Raw genomic sequence first — 25,742 nt, 5'->3', positions numbered from 1 at the left:
GAGAACACCCAAGTTCTAATGTCTGCCCAGCCATGAAGCTCCCTGGATGGCAACATTCACCATTCAGTCAGATGCTTTACACACAAGCATGCTATTCACACAGGAACTAGTCATCATTAAATGTGTGCCTGAAGTTGAAGGAAGCAAGAGGTCTTTGTTCAGCGTTAAATCCTGTTAAATCCTTGTATCCAAACATGGAGTCACATAACTACTCTACAGATGGAGGTTGCAATCCTGATGTGTGAAACCACCAGGCCAAAATAGTTGGTCTTTGGCCTTGGGCTCCATGATTCCAAAGCGCTCCTGGCTCTTCTCTTCCAGGGAGCAGCACATCGGTCAGACTCCTTTAAGAAGGAGGCAGCTCAATTCAGGCACATGGAGCAGTGCTACACCAACCGCAGTCTGCCTTCAGTTAGCACCCCCACCCACACACACCTGCCTTCTTACTTATAACCAGTCCAGGGGGTTGCACGGCCTGTCAGCTTCCTCCTCCTTCGGCCCATTGTTGTCCTCACAGAACTGAGCAGGGAGGAGAAGGATGGGGACAAAACTAGAATGAATTGGCTCTGCCTGAGAGTTTCTCTGGCTCCCCGGACTGTTCATCTCCCTGCCTTTTGCCCTGCTAGCTGCAGTGGACACCAGTCACCATCTATAATAGATTTCCCTATCCCAACCTTCCCCAACCTGGTTCACTCCATTTCAGATGGCAACTCCCATCATCCCTGATCATAGGCCACACTGATGAGAATTGTAGTCAGGGGGGGAGGGAGGCCTGGGATGTTTTGCCTCAATAGGCAAGATGCGCCCCTGCCACCGCCACCACCAGATCTGAGCCTTTCCCTGTCCCCACCATTGCATCCGCACTGCCGCCAGCCCTGCCACAACTGCACCCACAGCTGCGCCTGTGCTGCTGCCACGATGCAGTGGCAAGGGCACAGCATTAGTGGTGAGGGCGAGGGCACTGTGGTGGCAGCAGCATGGGCAAAGTCACAGTGGGGTTGGCAGAAGAGGAGCCGGGCTGGCAGCAGCACAATGGTGGAGATGAGGAGAGGGTTGGATCTGCCACCTGAGGCAAATTGCTTTGTTTTACCTCATGAAAGCACCAGCCTTGGGCACGAGGTTGGGGAAGGCTGCTCTAACTAAACTGGCATTTCACTTATGTTACAGATGATGCACTGGTTATGACATAGGACTGCCAAGTCTTCAGAAGTTGGAATGTTTGCAAACATTCCATTATATTACAGCAACTCCACCAAGAGAAACTTGTATTAAATGGAGGGGGGTAAATCCCATGCTGTTATTATCACAATGCCAATGGGTAATTAATTAATGAGTGGCTACAATTCATCAAATGACAAAGTCCTGTTAATCTTAGTAGCAGGATTTTACCAACTGCTCTTAAAAAAAGTAGAAAACTAATAGTAGCTAGCATGATTTTAGATGTGACAAATGCTATTTCAAAACTCTACCTAGCAATGAAGTTGACTTGGTAGCCTTGGGCAAATCAGTCTGCTTAAGTCATTGGGTTCTTGTGAGGATAAAATGTTCATATTAAAGCCATACAGAGCTCATTGGATATTGCATATGACATTGAACATCTTATTTCAAAGCATGAAGTATTACATCCCGTGGTGAGCAGTTTTAGGAAGCTTCCTAACTGCAATAACTTCTTTAATAACCAATGAAGGATTTTCTAAGGATCCTTGTCATTTGAATGGAAAATATGGGGTGTACATAATATGGGGTGTACGTATTTGAGGCATCCAGAAATGACAAAATCTGTTCAGTTAACATCACCTTTATTGTGTTTTCAGATTAGGCAGTGAGGGAAAGCTTAAACTAAATTTCCAGAGAAATTTGGTAGAGAAACACCACAAGATAACATTTAGCATATTCAAAAGCATTTGCGATGGACAATGGAGGGACCAGATTCCTCATATTCATCTTTGCTGATCCACATTTGCTGGAAGGTCGAAAGAGAAGCCAATATGGATCCCCCAATCCAGACAGAATATTTACGTTCTGGAGGTGCAATCATCTAGAAGAAGGAGGGGGATGAAGAAGGGAACATACAAATTAGGTGACAATCATTCTCATTTTAGTCATCATGTCTTCTAATCCCTATTATTCTCATTCTGGAATATGCAAGCAATACAAGCTCTTGGTTGTGTGACTACGATAGCTACAAAGTGGTATGCAAGTCAGGTCAATTATAAATCAATAAAACCATAAAATTATGTATAATCCTCTGCTTTATGACAAATTTGCAACTAAGCCAATTAGATGAATTCAAGGAGGATAAGGCTATGAATGGCTACCAGCCATGATGGCTATCCTCCCCCACCCTGTTGGCGACATTATGCCTCTATATATCAGTTGCTAGAAATTGCAAGTGAGGAGGGTGCTGCTGTACTTGGGTCTTGCTTATGGACTTCCCATAGCATCTGGTTGGCCGCTGGGAGGACAGAATGCTGGACTAGATGGAACTTGGCCTGATCTAGCAGGGCTCTGCTTATGTTCTTATCCATTCAGCCTAGCATCTTCCAAAACACCCCCCAAGTATCTCAAAAGCAGGTCACAATGGAAATAGCTATATTCAGTTAGAGACTTAATTGTTAGCATGGTGTATATAGCCACTGACAGACCTATACTCCGATTAAAGTGAGGAAGAGCAATCAGGTGGCTTTGAACAAAAGCCACATAAAATCTGGACATAGATCTCTTGTGTTCTAGCTTCTAACCTCCCCCCCCCCCCCCAGAAATCACATGCTCTGGCCTATTCATGGCCTCTTAGATTGATGTTAGATGTAACATTGACCTTGATCTTCATTGTACTTGGAGCCAAAGCGGTAATCTCCTTCTGCATACGGTCCCCAATGCCAGGGTACATGGTGGTCCCTCCAGAAAGCACATTATTAGCATAAAGATCTTTACGGATGTCAATATCACATTTCATTATGCTGTTATAGGTTGTTTCATGGACACCGGCAGACTCCATCCCTGGAAAGAAATGAAATTACGAGGATTGATTGATCACGTATGTCAGGGGTTCAGGAGCAGAGGCAAGGGCAAGGGAGGAAACAGAGAGCGAGGGGGAGGAGGCAGAAGAAAAGATGAGTGATGACGACGACCCGAGATCTCCGAGTCTTTCCAGTGAATCAGAAGATTCACAGAAAGGAGCACCAGTGGCCAGGGCAAGGGGGGAGCCTAGGGGGACACCCCAGGAAGATAGAGCCAGAGGGGACTCAGAGGGGAGCAGTTGGAAATCGGGACCAGCGTCACCGCCAGAGAGCAGGGAAGAGGAAGGGCGCCAGGGATCAAGCGCTGGCAGCTCACAACAGGGGGGAGGGCACGAGTCAGGAGTGGCCACACCTCCATCGGGGAGCGAAGAAACGGTCAGACGGAAGGTGGAAGGTTGGGCGCGCGCGACAAGTTCAAATGCACAGGAAGGTGGCGCAGTAGGCAGCCCGGAAAGGGAGCCAGGTCCTAAAGCCCGCCGAAAGGAGGGAGAAGAGTCAGGGGGGTCAGCGTCAGCGTCAGAGGAATCCCGGAAGGAAGAGACCCCGGGGGGCAGAGGGACCCAGAGAAGAACAGTCAGGCGGAAAAGGTGGAGCAAGGCTAGGATATTAAGTTGGTGTACAAGGGGCGGAGACTCAGATGGGGCTTCGCCGATCTAACCATTAGACGTAGGGTTGCACGCAGCAGCTTGAGAATGGAAACTGTAACTCAATAAAGACTTTTATTTAATGATCGCTGGCTAGCGTGATCCTCTGTGAGCTAGGATCTGGAAGCAACTCTGACAACGTATTTCTAAGCAAGCCACTCTCACTTTTTTAAAAGAGTGCGAAAATGTGATACAAAATAAAGAGAGGCTGATTTTAGATCTTTCCCATTATTTTTGATCAGTAGGGCGGGACATGATAGTGAAAATATTTTTAGGTGGCTGGTCCAGGTGCTCAGTTGGAGGGATAACAGCAATCTAGATTACGCAAACAACAGAAGCTTTATATTTATCCACCAGAGCCCTATTTTGATATTAATTAATCTTGTATAAGGACCCCATGCCATCCGTATGTATGTGTGCCACAAAATGTACTTTTTTCTGACTGACGGTCGAATAAAAATGATGATGATGATGATGTATGTGTGCCTAGAAAGTGTGGGGCATAATATAAGTGCCAATGAGTCCTTTGTGTAACGGATGCTTTTCCCTAAACCAGTTTGTTTGCCATCAGAAGTTTAAGGTTGCATAAGGCATATTATCCAAAGTTTTAAACCTGCAATGTTAACCTAATGTGAAACATCCATTTTCACACACAAACACATCTTTCCCTTTAAGATACACACGAGCTTGATCCTTTCCTAGTAATGAATGTATTTTTTTAAAAGAAAACAGTGAGAAGTCCCCATATACACTCCTTAAATCTGATGCCAATAAACGTGCAGTGGACGCTTGGGTTGCGAACATGATCGTGCGGGAAGCACGTTCACAACTCGCAGCACCGCATCTGCGCATGCACAGGTTGCGATTCGGCGCTTCTGCGCATGTGCGAGTGCCGAAACCTGGAAGTAACCAGTTCCGGTACTTCCGGGTTCGGCGCAGTGCGCAACCAGAAATCACGCAACCCGAAGAGTCTGTTACCTGAGATATGACGGTATTTAGTATTTAGGGGTAAACATTGTTTTAAGTCTTATATGAAGCAAATTCTTGTTAGATTGCTCTGTCTTCCAGGGTACCTCTTCCCATGTATACCAACTACTCAGTCCATTTTGTTAACCGGATTAATCTACAAATGCTCATGCCAAAATAAATTAGACACAACAGCATTTTCTCTCATCTTTACTTTTTTTGTTCACATAGCAAATATGGTCATGGCATCTCCAGTATAGCAGTACAATAGCATGTTTTCTTCGCCTGTTAACCACAGCCACGGGAAACAAGTGCAGACCCACCTATGAACGATGGCTGGAAGAGAGTTTCAGGGCATCGAAACCGTTCATTGCCAATAGTGATGACTTGACCATCGGGGAGTTCGTAGCTCTTCTCCAGAGAAGAGGAGGATGCAGCAGTGGCCATTTCGTTCTCAAAGTCGAGAGCCACGTAGCAGAGCTTCTCTTTGATGTCTCGCACAATCTCACGCTCGGCTACAAACATCAAGCAGTGAGGTGTAAGACGATAGCAGAGGGCTCTTGGGTTACTTATCAGAATCCTTATAAGCACAGTCTTTCCCAGGATGGAAAATTGGTCTCCCTTGGCCCTGCCGCACAGGCAGAACAGAGAAATCCCCAAGAAAACACTTGGGCTACAGCTTTGTCCTTTCAAAGTATGTCTTTTTTAAGAGCTACAGCTTTCCTAACAAAGAGCCAGCCTCCATTTCTCCAAAGAGAACGAAGGATATAACTGCTGCCACTTTAAAGCACACGATTTGAAAATCCCTTCGAAATGTCATGTCTACCAGGGTTAGCCTGAACAACTTCCTTTTTAATTAGCACCTTTCCAGCCTAATCTTTAGGCTCTGAAAGGCGTTAAGAGTGCCTTCCTTATGTAAAAGTCAGCTGACTGGTAGAGCATGCTGACTTAAAAGCCACCTGGGTTGGATCTAGACACATCAGTTTAAAGTGTTGTAAATTTAAACAGGGAAAACAGGTAGAGAAAAACGGGGCTCCACGTCGCCATCTGGTGGCACAATGTTATATCACACATACAACACATATAAATCGTTTTTTCTTTACTAATCTAGCTGAGCCCCTGGGCTATAAATTTGGTATACGGTCCTCCCTTTCCTCTGTCACCTCCTTCAACCATCAAAGGTTGCTATGTGCTGAACCTACATAGGTGATCCCTCCCTGTGTGAGTATTAGGACTCTTCTTGAAGAACCTTAATATAGGATAGCAAGCTTCTTAATTCTTAAGTACCCATCTGCTTTCTTTTAGCCTTTTACGCATTATAAAACAAATGAAATACTCCTAGTAAAGGCTGAGAAAAGATTCTTATTTTCACATGAAAACAGCACAAATCGTTCATTTGATTTCTTCCTGTCAGATGAAAGAAATCACAGAAGTTATTTTGAAAAGTTGGTCAGCTCAGTCCACTTTAATATTCTGGTGTTTCATAAGGGACAGATGTTATCCCTAATGAAGCCAGAAAGCTACTGGTATACTATGAGTGGGGAACCTCAGGTCTAGGGCCAATTGTGGCTCTCCAAGCCTTTCTGTCCAGCTCTTGAAACTCTCTCCAGACTTTGCCCACCCATCGACCACCTCCCTTCTCCTGGCCAGGTCTTCAACCAGCTATAGTGCAATCCCTCCTCAAGTGCTTCTGTCTGACTTGAACATGTCACTGAACTGTGGTATTGCCTCATGCTTGCCAGGATGGGAAATGGAGACATGTGTGGGTATAGAAAGCTTTGCTTTTTATGTAGCTCAAACATAGCATATTACCCATTTTTCCTCTGGTTCCCAAAAGGTTGCCTACAAAGGACTGAGGCCACCAGGCTCAAAAAGGTGTCCCACACCTATGCTTGATTTATGAACTCTTCTTTTGTAAGAAAATCCAGCAGTACACCTGGACAGAGAGAGATCCTGGATGGATCATGCAATGAAGAAATCAATGGCAGGAGCTGATACAAAGCCCAATACTTGAAGCTAGCAGTAAGATCTTGATGTTGGGCTGACCTTCATTCTAACGACCCTTGTATTTCATTTTTGCACATTAGACGGCACAGTGTTGGAAGTTTGCTCCTTATTAAAATTAATTGGGTGTTGCAGTCTTAAACATTTGGCATAGTTTATAGGCCTTTTCCCTTCTTACTCCATGCTCCAGGCTGAAGACTTGACAGTTCAGCAAGCTGTATTCGCTCTCACCATAAGAAAAGTCCTAGATTAGACCAAGGCCCATCTAATCAAGCCTTCTGTTCCCACAGTGGCCAACAAGCCTGCAAGCAGTACCTGAGTACTGCACCCATTTGTGATCTCAACCTGATCTAGAGAAGCATACTGACTCTGACAGTGGATGAAGAATAGCCATTGTGGATGGTAACCATTGATAGCCTTATCTTCCATGAATTGGTCTAATCGTCTTTTAAAGTCATCCAAGTTGGCAGCCATCATTACATCTTGTGGAAGAAATTTCCAGTGTAACTATGCACAGTGTTAAGTCATACTTTCCTTTTGTGCATGCTGAATCTTCCCACATTGCTTATTTTTATGTACCTCAGTCATGTTCCCCCTTACTCCCACTTCCTGTAAAGTAAAAAGCCACAACTGGTGTAACTTTTCAACACAATGGAAGTGTTACAGTCCTTTGGCCATTTTAGTAGCCCTTTTCTGAACCTTTCCCAGCTCTACAATATCCTTTTAGAGGCTGCAAACTGTGAAAAGTAATTCCAAATGCAGGCATACAATAGGTTTGTTTAATGGCATGATGATGATGGCAAACTTATTTTCAGTTCCCGTCCTAATAATCCTTAGCATGGATTTCACCTTTCCCACAACTGCCACATAACCTTGAACTATCAAGGGGTGAGGTGCGAAAGAGTGTGCTTAGCAGGTTGCTGTTAAATCTTTCTTGTCTTTTTCTTTCTTTTTATTTTATTGACTGCTTTTATATTTTTGTATATTTGGGGTGGAAGTGGGGAGCATAAAGAAAACTTTGATTTTTTAAAAAAGAATTAGAAAATCAGAAAATCAAAGAACATAATTCATGCCTCGATGCTAGGTGGTTCTTCAATAACATCATGTTGATAATGATCAAGCCATTTTTTGAAGAGAGAAATAACATATGGTACTTATTTATCCAATATGATAACAGAATATAGAATCTTAAGAGTTGGAAGGGACCCAAGGGCCATCTAGTCCAACCCCCTGAAATGCAGGAATCTCAGCTAAAGCATCCATGATGTGGCAGAATAAGACAGCATTATCAGAAGTAAACAGGAGGTGGAATTGAAATAATGAATCCCATTAGCAGAAGCCCTGCAGAAGGACTTCTGCTTTTGCAGAGGGGCTTCCCCCTCCTCATCTATCCCTGAAATGGTGAAACAATTGCCTTAGCACAACACTATATTCCTCCCTTGATCTGTAAGAAAAGCACTGATTACCTGTAGTAACAAAAGAGTATCCCCTCTCTGTAAGAATTTTCATGAGATAGTCAGTGAGATCTCTTCCAGCCAGATCCAGTCTCATGATGGCATGTGGCAGGGCATAACCTTCATAGATAGGTACGTTATGTGTGACACCGTCCCCTGAGTCCAGAACTATCCCTAAGAGAGAGGAAGAAAATTAGAAGCGTCAGCATTCTTCTCTGTAGACCTTGCCCTGCCCCACTCTTTCTGCTAAATTAAACCCTTTGACAACAACTGGGATTGAAAGGAGAGACTGCAAATGATAATCCCTATTGTCTCCATGCTGAGTGGAACTCAGAGGGAAATTGCTGGCCTATACAAAGAAGAAATTGCCTTCATGTAAGAGTCAGAAATTGCATGGCATTGTTCTCTCTGAAACAGATGCTAATGATAATGATCTTCTTACATTTCTATAGCCTTTCACCAAAAAAAATAGGATCCCAAACAATTTGCAAAGAATATCAAAATGCTGATGTATAAACATACAGATTTGCCACTAAAATGTGCAGGGTTTTTTTTAATGGAACAATAAAACAGCAGCTATCTACAAGGTAACGTATATTGCTGCAAAAAGGCCCACCTGTGGACTCCCTTCCACAGAGAACTCGTGGACTCTCCCTGAACTAGGTGTGAGACAGCCACAGACTGCCCTAATAAACTCAAAAGCTATAGCCACTAAAAACTCTGAATTTTTGAGCTGGATTTTTTTTCTGGCTAGTTGACAACCCTATTTAATGGGCACCTCCAGACTGTCAGTATTTTGCGGGAGGAATTCAGACACAAGCTGGAACTTCAGGTTTCCACCGTTTAAAATGGATTAAAGCACCCCATTGCTCTAGCAAAACAAACCCACTTTAAAATAGAGGACTTTTTGTGGCTTGGGAAAGTCATGGAGAAATGCACTGAAAAGTGGTGGGATGAATGCCTGACTAACAAGAAGAGGTATAAATGCTCTGTAAGCAAATCAAGATGACTGGAGGATGAATGCTCAAGAAATATTGAATATAATCTAAACCAGGGGTCAGCAAACATTTTCAGCAGACCTTGTGGGGGGCCGGACTATATTGGGGGGGAATTAACAGATTCCTGTGCCCCACAAATAACCCAGAGATGCATTTTAAATAAAAGCACGCATTCTACTCATGTAAAAACACGCTGATTCCTGGACCGTCCGGAGGCTGGATTTAGAAGGTGATTGGGCCAGACCCGGCCCCTGGGCCTTAGTTTGCCTACCCATGATCTAAACACTGAGTAAGTTTTGTGCACACAGATCTTGATGAGTGCTCAATAAATAGGTTGTCTGGAGAGGCACCCTGGATTGGTGAAGTTAGCCAACAAGTCACAGCCCTGGTTGGTAGGGTTGCCATGTACCCAGACAGGGTGGTGGCCATGTGTTTCCCGTTCGTGGGGCAGTTGCCAGGAATTTATAGTAAATATAAGATACTTTAACTCAAAGCCAGGAGCATAATTTTCACTATGTGTAATTTAGTAACTAACCCACCATACAGTCACAGTGTAGGCGCTTTCCTTCTCCATCTTTTTGGTGCATAGTTAAGCAAGTTTTCATTCGGCATTTGAATGTATTTTATAAAGCTTGCTGAAGAAAATAGGTCATATCCAATGCAATTAGAAAACAGGCTACAGTTAAATATGCAGCTATTATTTTGTAGGGGGACAACAATTGCTTCAGGAACATTATCAGGGATAAAAGGGTTTTTCTTCCTGTGCACACCAGCGGGCCGGTGGGGGGCGGGGAGTATATGAGTGGCTGGCTTCCAACCACTTTGATTTTTTGATTGGAGAAGGGAAGAGTTTAACTATACAAAACAGCAGTTCTGATTGGTCACAGGCAATTATTGGCTGGAGAGTGAGTGTTCCCAATTCTCTCTCTTTTCTTTCCCTATGTTAATTCAGTATGGTAGGGGCTTATCAGAAGATCTGGTTTTCTCATAATAGCCTGGTAAGGAAAAATAGGGGCCAGTGTATCAAGATACATACATGTGAGGAAACCTTCTTTTTTTAAAGATGGTGACATCAATTTCAAACTCACCAGTAGTTCGGCCAGATGCATAGAGAGAAAGAACCGCTTGAATGGCCACATACATTGCAGGCACATTGAAAGTTTCAAACATGATCTGTAGGTGGCAAATGAGAGGGTCTTAGGATCTCTAAGCATAGAAAGAGAATGCTACAATGCTATTAAAATCTGGTTTTAAGATACCCAATTTTCCTAGCAGCATTATATGCTTGGTTCCAAATTGTGCACAGGAGCTATAGTATCCAAGATAAATCATACTTGCAGTGGTGGACATATGAGAATAAAGGTATAGGAGGACAATGATTTCCATTCCATCCGATGTTTGTTGCTTGCAGCGCTGCTACAGTTCCACTGCAGTTTGGCTTCCAACAAAGCCTATGTTATTTGTCTCACTGTCCACTGTGGTGGAATTTTACAGATTAATTACACAACTAATTAAATTATCTTCACATTATTCCACACCACGCCTAAGTGTATCTTTCAAAGTCCCTAGTGAAGGAAACTGAATGAAGATGACAAATGATCCCAGACGGTTTACACCAAACAAGACATGCAATTTCATTAACAGTATTGAGCGTAATAAATTGAAATAATGTGGTTTCCCCTCTGGATTTTTTAAATGCAGAATTCTGGGCTTGCTGTCTAATTGCAGCCTGACAGCGGTGAAACCCCTTTTATTCTAGCTTTAATCCCTGTTTCTTTTGACAGTAACCTGACTCAGCTCAACTGAAATGGCCTCTAAATTCATTAATTCACAGTCTCTCCGAAATGAGCAGCTCAGCAGTATACTTCTCTGAGAAAAGGTGGATGACTAGCATTTCATTATCTTTCTCCACTTCTGAAGAGCAATAGACCTTACAGACCTACCACTTATCAGAAATCATTTGCTGCAAAACTGTGAAATTGCTCTTTTGCAGAGTCCGCACAGCCATTTCCGCAGCATGGAAGAACAAAGGCAGGGAAGCTCTGCTTCTGATACTTTGGCAGCAGAAAGGTAAATAATTCTGTGTTCTCGGGACATAGAAACTTAGAAATTCGCAATGCATAACTGCTCCTTGTTTCGGTGGTTATCTGTTTGCACTGTAGTCTAAGAGGGTATTCCAGATAGGGGCCTTATGTCTACTGCAAATGGGTCACAAAGATCCTATTATTCTGTTTGTGCATCTGGTATACTTTCATACTTTCAACCTGTCAAGGGACTGACATCAGAACAGGGGAGGGAGGCAGGGGAATACAGAGAGTCTCCAACACTTCTGAGGAGCAGCTCCTCGTCCAGCAATGGGGAAAGCCACACCTCCAGTGGAGCAGAGAGGGAAGGTGCCAGCCAAGTGAGGAGAGGACTCGAAGATGCTGCGAAGAGCCCAAGCGCCTCACCTAGCCCGGCTGGCCAGGAGGCAGATACGCAACTTCCATCACCCAGTTTGTGCAGAGGGGTGAAATGCAAGGAGGGGAGGCACAGATTTGGGATGTCTGAGTTCTTATGTTGGGGGAGAAACTGGAAGAGGCCACTCCCGGATTCTGCAAGTGACTAAGACGGACATGAACTTGTTGGCTCTGCATTGTAAATAGTTTGCACCAATAAAACCTGTAAAAGACAGGTTGGAGTCCTGCCTGGTTACTTACGAGCAACCACCACTCGCATCTGACACAACCCTAAATATTTATTGATATTCTGCAGCTTGTCATCCATACCAGTGGGTGGAGCTTGGTGGAATGCATCTGAGCTGTCCCTGCCCCTCCCTGCCATCACTCCATCCCAGCTGCACCGCCCCGCCCCCCTTTTGGGCATGACAGCCACAGCCACTTTTGTTTCTCTGCTAAAACTGGAGTTTTCTGGCACAGTAGGGAAGCAACATCCAAATAATTACCTGGGTCATTTTTTCTCGATTAGCCTTGGGGTTTAATGGCGCTTCAGTCAGGAGGACAGGGTGCTCTTCTGGGGCAACTCGAAGTTCATTATAGAAGGAATGGTGCCAGATCTAAGGGACAGGTGGTTGAAGGCAAACATACAGGCAATGTGTGTTGAGTGTTGCCCAATGAATCTTTGCATTTCAAACAGCAAATGTAGCAAAATGAATACATACATCATTAAGTCAGAGGTCAAACCAAACCCCTGGACAGTAGTGGCAAGGCTGGATAGAGTGACACACCCACCTCTACTTCTATGGCCCTGCTACTAGTGCCAGTCAGGACAGAACATGAGGGCAAGGAGAAATGCCCTTCTGCTCTGCCAGTTCCCAGGCAGCGAAAGGGCCTGGACTGGGCACACTGCCATCACCGGATGGCAGCAGGGTCAGCACATTTCCACCCCTGAAACACCCCATGTTGTGGGTTTCTGCTGACTACCCAGCATTTGAGTGGGAACACTGGGGGTCTCCTCTCCTCCCTTCCCTGCCGCAGAAGAATCTTCTCTTACAGTGAAGGCTGATAGGGATGAGTGGAATTCATTTCTGCCATTTCGGTCTCTGTTTTAAGGGAAATTCTATAATACCTTTCTGCCAGAAATTTTAGCTATCTATCACGGAAGTACCCTAACAATGTTGTACTCTCAGCCAGCGAGTCTCAAGTGCTGTTTTATATTTTATATCAGATGAAGTGAACCAATTCTTATGAGAACTGCTGGTGTTGTTTGGTCTCAGGCCCCACATCTACGAATGACACTTGGTCTCCAGCAAAAACCTACAAAGTGCCAAGTATAGAGGCTCTCCTATAAAAGCTTTTATCTGGACCCAAATGATATACTCAAATGAGTTGTAGTCATAGTAAATAAGACATTTTCCACACTTAGGGACCAATTCAAATGTGCAAGAGTGTACACAGTATAATCGTCCTCACATAATTGTGTCACGTGGGAACTGCATGACTGAAAAGCTCATTAAAATTCTTATGCATATGGAAAATTAGCACAGAAGAGATGCTCGCTTTTGTTTCTCCACAACATGCTATCTTCCCACTTGCTGGGAGATTCTTATTTAAGGGTACTTTCAAATAAGCAATCTTCGCTTGTACGCTGAGGTTGTACAGGCCCTCACAGCAGCTACCTACCTGACAGTTTGAATAAGCTGTTTGTTCATTGACTGCTGCAGTTTAAGTGCCCTCATCCAAGGATGTTCAATTCAAAGCCTTTAAGATTTTATAAGAGTGGGAAAACTAGCGTGGTTCATATGTGATGCATTACATACCAAACCGGGAGTTTCCGTACCCATAGTACAAAGCTTTTTATGACTGACTAGGTTCCATTTAAGCCCTAATTCCTTTGATTTTGTGAACACCAAAGAGAGATCAGATCTGTTCTCCACAGGCCACCATGGCATTCTCAAATACTTACAATTAAAATGTAAGATGGGGATGTGACCGATTTCCCTTCCATATGCCATTCAAGAGAAATGAACAGCCTCATTAGACATTTATGAAGTCAGAAGAAGAAGATAATGCCCCATTCTTGTGCTCCCCCCCCCTTCCTACATTAAATGTGCAATAGCTGTGAATGCATTAACACTCCTCTAGTACCCTAAGTGAATGCTCACTCTGGAAAATGGAGCAGCCCAGATTTGAATATTGTGAACTGAAGTATATGAGCTGGAGAATGCTTCATTTCATTGCCCATGCATTCCATCTCTCACAGCTCCCTGGGAATGTCCAAATGCCTTATGGCAATAAAAACATGCACATATTTATAGAAACATTGCAATAAATGTGTCCTTTCTGTGGCTTACATCCACTAAATTGTACTGTAAGCCCACTGAAACCAATGGACTTAAGGTTGTCAGGTTCTTTTATTTCAGTGTGTTTACTCTTGAGTATGGCACCATACATGTAAAATGACATGATTCTGCTTTAAAACAGTCATTGCTTCCTTCAAAGAATTCTGGAAGCTGTTAAGGGTGCTGAGAGTTGTTGGTAGATCTCTGTTCTCCTCACAGAGCTATAATTCCCAGAGTTCCCTGGGGGAGGGATGGATTGTTAAACCATGCTGGGAATTGTCACCCTGACTGGGGCCATGCAGGCTGGGGCTGGTGGGCAACATCTGGAGGGCACCATGTTGGCTACCGCTGGTGTTGAGACCAATGTTTCCATAGGGAATGTATTTATTGAAATATTTCAGTACTGCACTTCACCAAAGAAATTCCACAGTAACGTACAATATTTAAAATAAAAAGGCTTTGGCAATGGAGCCATTGGTAAGTGTTTGGGCCCAATCCGATTGGGGTGAATTAAAAGTGAGTCCTTTGCTCCTGCTCTTCCCTAGCCTTGCTTGTGGCAATGGATGAAGGAGGAGAACTGGCAAAAGGACTATTAGAGGAACAGCATCTGCAACTGCTCTCATCGCTTGCTTTGTGCTTTTAAGGGGGTCGGCATGATACCAGGATTGCCACAGCTGGCAGCCTGAAGGACACGGCCTCAAGAGAGCATAGTGAAGAAGCCAATTCAGATGCTGCCTCTTAACTGCAAACCTATGTTGCGACACAGAAAGCTGACATTTTAGGAATGGCGAGGGTGAATTATTGAGATTTAGTGTATGTGTGGGAATCAGGACTGCGTTCCCTGAGGCAGTGAAATGAAGCACAGTGAGAAGTATATGGAAAAGCTATACTTCCATCTAGAGGACGGAGAGTGTAGTTTTTCTTTCCTCTACAGAAAAGCACAGGGAAACTCAGAGGCTGTTTCCAGATGACCTGAGCATGCATCCTCATTTCTTGACAGAAGGTTTGTGGGGAGACTAGATGATGCCAACTGTTTATTGAGCATTCATTCCTCATTCTCTGTGGGGAAGACAGGTGATGTTGCATCAAGTGTGTGGACGGAGGAATAGGGAATGGCCAGCCTTTGCCAGGTGTGAGGAGTTGAACCTTTTGGGGTGGATCCAGCCAGCATATATGCCACTATTAAGTTTAGCCAGGCAAAGCAATGAACTATAAGATAACCAGCCAGACCTGTAAAGAAACCTATTTGATTGTAGTTGGCCAGAGCAGATAATATGGTAAGTTTGGACCTCTATTAAATATGTCTGTGCTTGTGGCTATTCCCTGCTACAGAATTTGCTTCCTCACAGAGGAATAAACACGGCCCCTTACATTTATTGTCCTGGCCATTTAGCTTTTTAAATGCTGAGCCAGCAGTCTGGGAACCATTTCTGTGTGGTGTGATCCCATGGTACCCAAAAGTATGAGTGAATAATGCAGTTGTGCAGCTTTTATATACACATATACACAGCACCTTAGCAGGCGGCGGGGGCAGGGGGGAGCGGGGAGAGTACCAATTAGCTGGGAAAGGCCCATGCAATCAGCCCCATCCATGAGACCATATTGTTCACAGATGCTTCCCTGCGGAGTGGGATTGAACCACATGGAAGCAGTTACCATGTGGTTGGTTGGGCATGAGAAAGGGACTCTTCCATCTGCCCCTGGATATGCCTTAGGTGGTTTTTACTTGCCAGTTCAAAGTGTTGGTGCTGACCTTTAAAGCCCTAAACGGCCTCGGTCCTGTATACCTGAAGGAGCTTCTCCACCCCCATCGTTCAGCCCGGACACTGAGATCCAGCGCCGAGGGCCTTCTGGTGGTTCCCTCATTACGAGAAGTGAGGTTACAGGGAACCAGGCAGAGGGCCTTCTTGGTAGTGGCGCCCACCCTGTGGAACACCTTCCCTTCAGATGTGAAGGAAATACAGTGGTACCTCGGGTTACATACACTTCAGGTTACAGACTCCGCTAACCCAGAAATAGTGCTTCAGGTTAAGAACTTTGCTTCAGGATGAGAACAGAAATCGTGCTCCAGTGGCACAGCGGCAGCAGGAGGCCCCATTAGCTAAAGTGGTGCTTCAGGTTAAGAACAGTTTCAGGTTAAGTACGGACCTCCGGAACGAATTAAGTACTTAACCCGAGGTACCACTGTAAGCAGCTATCCTATCTTCAAAAGACATCTGAAGGCAGCCCTGTTCAGGGAAGTTTTTAATATTTAATGCTGTATTGTTTTTAACACTTGATTGGGAGCCGCCCAGAGTGGCTGGGGAAACTCAGCCAGATGGGCGGGGTATAAATAAATTATTATTATTATTATTATTATTATTAAAAAGCAGAAAATAATCACAAATTGTGACAAATAAACAAAACCTACTGACCTTTTCCATGTCATCCCAGTTAGTGATAATCCCGTGCTCGATGGGATACTTCAGGGTCAGAATCCCTCGTTTGCTCTGTGCTTCATCGCCAACATAGCTATCTTTTTGTCCCATCCCTACCATAACCCCCTAGAAAAGCAAGCCATCAAAAGGAACATATCAAATTCAGTATCACATTGCAAATGTTTGCCAAGAGTCACTTCTATTGTCATTTCTGCAACATAGAACAATGATAATAGGACCAACAGTGCATGTCTACTCAGAAGTAAGTCCCACTGAATTCAATAGGATTCAATGCAGCTTACTTGCAGCAGCAACATCCTGTACGACACCAAAATTCACCCTCCTTGCCTTCCTTTCTACATCATAGTTGCAGTGCCCCTTATGGCACCCCCAAGGCTCTGTGCTCAGTGTGAAGGAACCAGTTGCTCTCCCTTAAAGCTGCCTCTGTTCACAGGAATGTGTGCATAGGATTGCAACGTCAGTAGAAAAAAAATAGTTTTACATGCTTTTCCCATTTCTTTCTTCAACAGTTTCACACAACCACCTCCATTGTTCTACTCAGCAGAGTTAGTTCCTATTTTATTGAAATGACTTTAAAGCAAAAGTGCAGGGAAATTCTTATCCAATAGTGTTTAAAATTAATTTAAAACATTTTCAGATTATGGTAAATTATTTTACCATTTCAAATGCTCGTCTTAGAAGGTAAGCATTTGAAGTTTAGTGTCATCTTCAATCTCCTGCTCATTGGACTTTGGAAATCTAAATACCACAGGAATGAAACAATAAAAGTGAAGCATCTTTTAAGCTGTTAGAATTAAGTGCTAACTTCACAATCCTATGCATGTTTATTTGGAAGGAAATCTCACTACTGTATATTCAATAGGATTACACTACAACCATTAAAATCAATGGAACTTAAAATGCTTAACTTTGGCTGAATTCCACCCCAGCAATAAAATACTTCTAAACAATTCTTATGGAAAGCCAATGTACATTCCAGTTACTCAGTCTCTGCTTTCTTTTGGCACTGACTAGTATGCAGAAGTTACAAGACTTTGATTAGCTTCCAGGTTTTTTTGTTTTGTTTCCTTAAAAAATACTATTTGATGTCAAATATTTTGGATTCCTTTCTTTAAATCTAAATTGCTGACTTGGTAAATTATCAAACTGTGGGATTGAAAATCAATTCAGTGATTGCATGGTATCTGTGGAGGGGTGTTAAATAGTGGTACATATTCAGCAGTTTTTTAAAATCAAAAGTTCTAAACAGCAGCATGCAAGTAACAAGCTTTGCAGCAAGAGTAAAGTAAATCTGACAACTGGAAAAAACAGATTTAATGGGCAATGCTTATTCTGTTTCCTTAGGCCTGCATTAATTAGGCAATTATAAGTTTTTTCCATTGTATACATATTTTTACTAGATGCTTGTTAATTTCTTGATGACCTATGGCATTACTTAACAACTATGCTTACAAATCAAGCTACTAATAGGCATCACTGCAAAATAAGATCAACCATATATGTTGCTTGACATGACATCCACAAAATTTTATGCAGCTCCAAAAATGGTTTATGTATTTCAGTAACAGTATGCACATAGCATTAAATTTAAGGACTTTAAAAAAATGTAAGAACTGTGTTGCAGAATCAGATCAAAGGTCTATCTATTCCAGCATTTTTTTTCCAATCATAACCTAGATGCTTCTGAAAGTTGACAATCTTTTTTCCAGCTCCTCAAATCCAAACAGACTTGTTAAACCAAAAATCAAATGGGTCTGGGAAGAAGCACATCAGGGATAGGCAGTGGTTCTTCATGGCAACATGGAATAATAGAGAGAAGATAAAGAGTTATCTCTTTAACACTGTTCTTGCTAGCAAAAAATGATGCTCTGAAGCTACTGCTGGTGAGCGATCCAACATATTCCGTTGAATAAGAACCCTGTATCTCATTGGGCACATGTACCATGGTTTAGTGGCCTTCTTTATCCTGCCTTAAACATGCCATGGGACTTTTCCCCTTTGAACAGCAGACACCTCACTTCCCCAACCCTGTTTCCCATGCGCAATGCTATTTTGGAAGTTCTGTGTTTCAAAAGTGTCTTGCATGTGGTAGATGTAGAGATGGAGACCCACATCTCTTGATTGTGGGCACAATTTCCCCTTAAAATAAAAACTGACCTGGTGCCGGGGTCGTCCAACGATGGATGGAAAAACAGCCCTTGGAGCATCATCTCCGGCAAATCCAGCTTTGCAAAGTCCAGAGCCATTATCACAGACAAGGGCTGTGGTTTCTTCATCATCACACATGGCTCCTCAGGGTCCTAGGCTGTGGAAACAGCGGTTCAGGGAAAAGCCGATCTGGATTATCTGGGAATAATTAAAACTACAAAATGTAATGTTAGAAAAATGGAAGAGAGAGAGAGAGAGAGAGTAAGTTCTCTGGTAAAGTCAGCAAATTTATGAATCAATCCTTTAAATATATATTGTATATATAATTATTAAATAAATAGGAGCAAGAACCAAACGTAGATTTAAACATATACATAGAATACTTAATTAAGCATAGATGGGTGAGTAAAAATTTATAAGAAAAATTAAAAGATCAGTTAACACAGCTATATGTTTAGGGAAGTTTTTAATGTGTGACATTTTAATGTATTTTTAATCTTTGTTGGAAGCTGCCCAGAGTGGCTGGGGAAACCCAGCCAGATGGGTGGGGTACAAATAAATTATTATTATTATTATTATTAGGGATGGGCTTCAGAAGTACGAATCTAACAATATGGGCCTTCAGTTTAGGATTGAATTGTAGCATAGATCATTCTTCGTCGAATATCTATCATGGCATGTCTTGACTCTGGCCTTTTCTATCTGTTCCTAAGAGATCCTTTTTACTTGTGCTCCATCAAATTTAATGACTTACATTTTCCAGCAACTTTTGACTGTCATTAGCTGTTGTTTGCTCTCTGTGCTCTTTTTATGCTGTTTTAGTGATATGCTGTTATTTATTTGACTTTTTAAATTGCTGGCTATATAATTATTTTGATTTTGTTTGTTTGTTTCATATTGTTGACTCGAGCAGGAAAGGCGGGCTAGAAATTTTATTATAAATAAATAATCCCGGTTTCCACATGAAGCCAAAATTTCCCACACTCCACATAACAGACGGCAGCATCACCCTGCTGAATGCACTGCGCTCTGGTAGAAGGGAATATGTTTAGAGAGTCAGGGACCTTGAGCAAGAGGAGACGTCCTAAGATAAGTGAAGCAAAACAAAAAGAGGGTAGTGGTACAAGAAGGAAAGTGGGAGCGGGGACAGAAAACCAAGTGGCACATGGAAAATAGACAGACAACAGACAGAGAGAACCAGAGGTAGACAATACAAATGGGGGGAGGGTGAGAGAGAATGGTAAGATTATGAGCAAGCATCAGGGATGAGACAGAACACTGGGAGCTGCTTTTTGCTGAGTCAGACTGTTGGTCCACCTAGCTCACTATTAGTCCAGTTCCAGCATCCCCAGGGCTGGTGTTTGATGCACATGAAGTTAGCCACAATCCAGGTAATCTGTAACTTCCTGATCAATGCTGTTTAATGAGCTGTCCCTTAAACCAGCTTCTATCCAAGTAGAAACATAGCTGAGGTGTGTACACACATGACCACTGCACACCTGCTGGTTTGCTAAACTGACAATACAAAAGTGCTACCTTTGGACATTTCAAAGCATTGAAATTATAAAATGCACACGTTGTTCAAAATAACCATTTAAGTCAGGGATGGGCAACATGTGGCTCCATCTTGCCCAGCCAGGATGACGAATAGTCATTTATGATGGGAGCTGTAGTCCAGCAATATCTGGAGGCCATAGGTCCATAAGCCCCACCCCTGATTTAAAGAAACATCTTATTTAAAGCACCACCAAATCTCTACATTATTCCCAAGGATATAAACAGTCATAGCAGCAAAGATCTAAAAATAGACCTTCTCTGGAAAGTGTTGGTTAATGTTTTGGAATGGCAGCTGTTCTCATTAAGTGCTCACTTACAAGAACTATTCTGTATCTGTGAACTGTAAATTCCTTATCAAAAGGACTCTTCTGGGAAGTGCATTGAGACAAGTCTGGATCCACTGACCAAAGACAACTTGCACATGTGCCTTCTGTTTGGGATTCTTCAAGTTCAGTTGCAAGGGAATAGGTGCGTCCCTCCAACTAGCATCAACAGTTGTTGGCATCTGTCTTTCTCGAGAGACAATGGTGTGCACCTCCCGGAGGAGGGGGTCAAATTGCTGTGTTAGCAGCACCAAAGTGACCTTCCCAGGGTACAAGCCTGGGCAATGTGTATGGAGGTTCTGGGCTGCCCAGACAAGGCTCCTTTCTCTGCCTCGCTGGTCCAAAGGAAAGCAGAGCAATACGTTTGGCACCAGCTTGGCTGCAGGAGTTGCCGGAAGGAGGTGTACAAGATGCCATCCAATCATCTTAGGAACAGATTTGTGTAGGGTTTACTCTTTAGTCTTTTCTTCTCCTGAAGGTATCTCATAAGGCAGCAGAAGTTTAGGACCAGAGTTCTTCTAGATGAGCTACCTTCCTAGGTTGATGAACCCTATCTGCTCCTCACTTCCCACTACAGTACATGCAGAAACCACCTTCTTGACTGTTGGACCCACTATTGTTCTCATCTGTTCAATCCACCAGAACCTGTCTTCGCATGCAGGACAAGTCACTAACTCACTGAGGGACTGAGACCCATTAGCTACCCTCACCTGGTTTAGCCAGCCAGACAAAGCCATTCCTGGGGTGTGGTTGCTGTTGCACGCTGACAGCTTTTAGGAGCCACAGGTGAGAGCTGAATGCAGGTTGGGAACCAAAGGTGGACAAATTACTCTAGAAGGAGCACGACATGTCCCCCACCAGAGGTATTACCCCTTCTCTAACATTCCATATGCCCACAGCAACAACAGAAACAATGAACAAATTGCTTCACAGCATAAAGCCAAAAACAAACAAACAAACAAAACAGAATAAAGCACACAAAAACAAGCACTTTAAAAAAATGGACACATTTAGTCCACATTTATGCTCAAGTCGATTTGTTAGTTCCTGCTTAGATAAAAGATCTATTTTGAGGAGAACAAAAAAGTGGTTCTGCAAGACTGACAAAATTGGAAGAAGAAGAAGTTGGAAAAAGAAATTGGAGGCAAGAAGGAACAGGGGTGATAGTGTAAAAACATAGCTTGGGGCTAGGAGCTACAGTAACAAAACTATCAGTACCAAGTGCATATCTGGTCTGGGTTGATATCCTACATGGAAGCAAGTTTCACAGAAATGTATTTAGGATTAGGATGCTAGCCAGCTGGACGCAAATTGATTTCTACTGATGCCTACTTCTGTATGGCGAAACAGGCAGTACTTAAATCATCTCCAAAGCTTCAATTCTAACATTTGGCTCGTCGTTTTTCTGTGACATGTTATCACATCCTGCATGAACACTAGTACTTCTGCCCCATGGAGAGATGTATGCACTCAAGACGTGTGTGGATACATCAGCCCTGTATGGGGTGATGAGTAGGTTTACATTGGTAACTAATTCAATTTGTTTAGGCCTATAGTGTTAGTAACCTGCAGAGTATCCCACTGGAATAGCAGCAATTCATACAGTTCCATCAGATATCAAGTGGTTTTGACAGTCACCAAATGATAGTCAATCTAAAATCAAGGCACTATTTAATATGCTGCTCCAATGGGGTAACTTGAATTAGAAGGGAATGCAATTGTTTGTGTCCTCACAAGGAACAAGATCTTCAAGTATACAGTGGTACCTTGGGTTACATACACTCCAGGTTGCAGACTCCGCTAACCCAGAAATATTACCTCAGATTAAGACCTTTGCTTCAGGATGAGAACAGAAATCGTGCAGCAGCTGCGCAGCGGCAGCAGGAGGCCCACTAGCTAAAGTGGTGCTTCAGGTTAAGAACAGTTTCAGGTTAAGAACGGACCTCCGGAATGAATTAAGTTCTTAAACCGAGGTACCACTGTACTCAGAAGACCAGACACTCTCCCCCCCCACACACACCTGCAGTAACATCAAGTCTTGTTTTATCTTCTAAAAGGTGAAACAATATATGGATGATACTTACCAAACACACCAGGGAATGGTGAAAAACAGCAATAGCTCCCTTGGAACAAATGAAATGATCTCACCTTCTATTTCATTTATATCCAGCTCATGGAATGAAATTCATAGAACGCCTAGGTCTGCCATGCCATTTTTGGAAACATTTTTTTTCCTAGTTTGTGCTTATCAAAGCAACAGCTTAAAGGGCTAGATAAATTAGGGCAGGGTTTCTGATGCCATTGGATGCCTTCCCACTCTAAAGTGCTGACAATGGCTTCCCTCACTTCCTCCACTCTGCCAGTCTCCCTTTTGTCACTTCCTTTTCCAGTTTACACATAGGCTGAAATAATTTCTAAGCTCATGCCTAGAACTAGGGTTTTTGTTTGTTTCATCAGTACCTAGCTCTATGTTTATAGAGCTCTATTTATAACTCTATTCATACTTAACAGGCACTGGTTTCAAAAGCAGAATTTACCATGTACAGTAGTGGTGAGCAAACTGTACATGTTGTTATCAGGATTCTGTAGTAGAGAGGCAGAAAATAGCCACCTTATCTTGAGATGAGGTGACTCTATGCTGAAAATGGGATATGACTCAGCAACTAGTCACTTACAAAGTGATAATTGCAGTTACTTCAGTTCTGTGTCATGCACTTTTGATCTGTGTTGCCTACAGCACATTTTAGTATCTGGTATCTCAAACACTGGAAAATGTATTGTGTGTCCGTCTCTACAGGCATTGGGTTAACTTGGGGCAACAGAGTTGTAGCCATCAGGCAACTTTCAAATCCAGAATTGTTCATAAATGCTTGGCATCAGTACCTACTTTTCAATAGTATCTTTTGAATTTCCTCTGCTCAGAGAGAGCTGACACATGCATTAAAAACTTCTTAAAGGTGACTTATGCTTGTGTCAGAAGAACGTTTGACTCACGTATAGGGGTCTTGCAAACCGTGGCCCCTCACATCCAGAAAAAGCTACTCCAAAGGCCTAAGGGGCTGTCAGGGTAGTAAATAATGCCGGTGATGTGAGAGACTTACACTGGGGGTATGTGTGCAATTGGAGATTTTCTATATGAGAATGGAAGTGCTTCTACTCATACAATTGGATCTATAGATCTAAGCCCAGGTGCAACATAGAGGACACCTGGAAACCGTGCATTTTTGCTAACACTACCTCCAGGCTGGTGCACCACAGAGGCTCAAGTTGGATCCTCCATCTGCGACTAGTCTGGTTTAGAACTATTGGCTGTCCCAGCTCTGCCCCTATTCCCACCCTCTCCCTACTCCCAATATGAGACATAATGGATCCCATCCATTATTCTACTGTGAAAACCAATTGGCACTGTGCCTTAATGGAGAGCCAGTGTGGTGTAGTGGTTAAGAGCGGTAGACTCGTAATCTGGGGAACCGGGTTCGCATCTCCGCTCCTCCACATGCAGCTGCTGGGTGACCTTGGGCCAGTCACACTTCTTTGAAGTCTCTCAACCCCACTCACCTCACAGAGTGTTTGTTGTGGGGGAGGAAGGGAAAGGAGAATGTTAGCCGCTTTGAGACTCCTTCGGATATCAAATCCAAACTCTTCTTCTACTCTTCTTCTTCTGCACTCCTGGCATCTCAAAAAATGTCTCCTATGCCGCTCTTGTTGATCATCTAGGCCAGATCCTCAGCATAATGAAGAGCAAATTGGAATATATTCCACACCAATATATTCAGAAAAATATTTACATGCTGCAGCATGCCCTGTGTGGGGCTCAATGATGGTATGATTATGACAAGAGGTGGTGAAATTTTCTGATAAACATAGCTAGCTTCTCTTTCTGTGTATTGACTCCTATATGCCTATTTACCCATGTTTGAAGCAACAGCCATTATTAGCCCAGCTTCAGAAAAATTCCCAAAAGCTTCCCCTTCACATTATATTCATCCTCGCAAGGAAGTCTGTTAGGTGAGAGCAGCATCTCCTGACTGGTCATGTGGACCTTCCAGCATTCTCGGTATGGATCTACTCTTCTCAGTGAAGTTCTAGCTTTTAACAGACAGCTACACTCTGCTTTTCTATTTATTATAGCTGAGTGGGTGTCTGGCACACCCTATGTACCCCACCTCTGTCCATATCCAACAACTTAAATCCAATTTCTCTGAGGCAGCCACCTTGTGTCTAGGCATTGGAATCCACTAAATAAGACTTCACTCTCAAAGGAAAGAATTTAATATTAAGTCTCTTGCTCAGAAGCAAAAGTTTCAAAAACCACACTTGCTATCACACTTGCACTGCAATCCAGAGGTTTCATGGGCATCCACAATTTTCTCCACATAATCACTTCACAAAATCCCTGAACTACTTCTTAGACTCTTCAATTTACTTTAAAAGCAGCTAAGTATTTGGCATGAGTTCAATAGCGAATGGAAACTACTACTCACAGAAGCATAATAGTCCCCTCTGAAGTCTTTTTATTCTAATGGCAAACAGAAAGCACTTGCAGTTGAGGACTTCGCAGTAGGCATGTTTTCTTCTTCTGAATGTTCATATCTGACAACTTAATCAGATGCTAGTTCAGTTGCTAGTAGTTTCCTTTGGGACTCAGCAGACAATTTCATTTTATGTGACACATTTTAACAATCAGCCCTTTAGCTGTCACATCTCTTTAGACACTTCCTGGTTCAATCATAACTATGGGCCCACTTGCCTTTCCCACCAAGTTTGCTTTCCAGGTGTTCATTTGCCACGTAGGACACAGCGAAGGAAAGCTATCTGTGCATGCATGTCTCTTTCTCAGTGTCAACAACTGCTGATGTGATTATTGTATAAACATGTTTGATCTTTGAACAACTGCCACTGTTTTGGAATTGCATGCCTTTAAAGTGATCTTTTCATGAAAATAATGGATTCCTGTAATTTTGGAGATGGTGCTTGGAACTACCTCCTCTTCCAACCATAATTTCACTGTGATTGCTACATATTTCAACATGGAAGAGATTGCTGAGTGACTAAAAGCACTTTCAGTTTTACAAGGCTTTATTCCAGTGACTAATTTTGGTGCAAAACCATTCTACGTAATTATTATTATTTTTTTTGTACAGTGGTACCTCGGGTTACATATGCTTCAGGTTACATACGCTTCAGGTTACAGCCTCCGCTAACCCAGAAATATTACCTCAGGTTAAGAACTTTGCTTCAGGATGAGAACAGAAATCGTGCTCCGGTGGCGCAGCAGCAGCAGGAGGCCCCATTAGCTAAAGTGGTGCTTCAGGTTAAGAACAGTTTCAGGTTAAGTACGGACCTCCGGAACGAATTAAGTACTTAACCAGAGGTACCACTGTATTGTGATCACTACAGATCTATCTGA

At 43.0% G+C, this 25,742-nt stretch overlaps 1 protein-coding gene and 1 long non-coding RNA gene across 6 annotated transcripts; one reads left to right on the top strand and one right to left on the bottom strand.

The window, feature by feature from the left end:
• Positions 1-1,782: 1,782 nt before the first annotated feature.
• On the bottom strand, positions 1,783-22,654 carry LOC308486309 (actin, alpha cardiac muscle 1-like). Of its 5 annotated transcripts, none has more exons than XM_081023040.1 (9): positions 22,417-22,633; positions 18,462-18,609; positions 16,281-16,409; positions 12,031-12,141; positions 10,175-10,259; positions 8,101-8,262; positions 4,954-5,145; positions 2,819-3,000; positions 1,783-2,038 (listed from the first exon to the last, which is right to left on the bottom strand). In XM_081023040.1, exons 2-9 carry the CDS (start codon positions 18,588-18,590, stop codon positions 1,895-1,897), a joined length of 1,134 nt encoding a protein of 377 aa, XP_080879166.1. In that variant the 5' UTR covers positions 18,591-18,609; positions 22,417-22,633; the 3' UTR covers positions 1,783-1,894. The 5 variants fall into 5 exon arrangements, with proteins under 5 accessions (XP_080879166.1, XP_080879164.1, XP_080879165.1 ...); XM_081023038.1 differs by having other exon boundaries at positions 18,462-18,666; positions 22,417-22,632; XM_081023039.1 differs by having other exon boundaries at positions 18,462-18,650; positions 22,417-22,632.
• Positions 2,950-4,943, top strand: LOC308486325. Its single transcript, XR_013991021.1, has 3 exons — positions 2,950-3,048; positions 3,816-4,092; positions 4,159-4,943. It is a non-coding gene; the product is annotated as an uncharacterized lncRNA (long non-coding RNA).
• Positions 22,655-25,742: the final 3,088 nt, after the last annotated feature.

The sequence above is a fragment of the Podarcis pityusensis genome, assembly GCF_964106645.2.
Source record: "Podarcis pityusensis genome assembly, chromosome: 1".
NCBI lineage: Eukaryota > Metazoa > Chordata > Lepidosauria > Squamata > Lacertidae > Podarcis > Podarcis pityusensis.
This window is presented reverse-complemented; position numbering and strand designations above follow the sequence as displayed.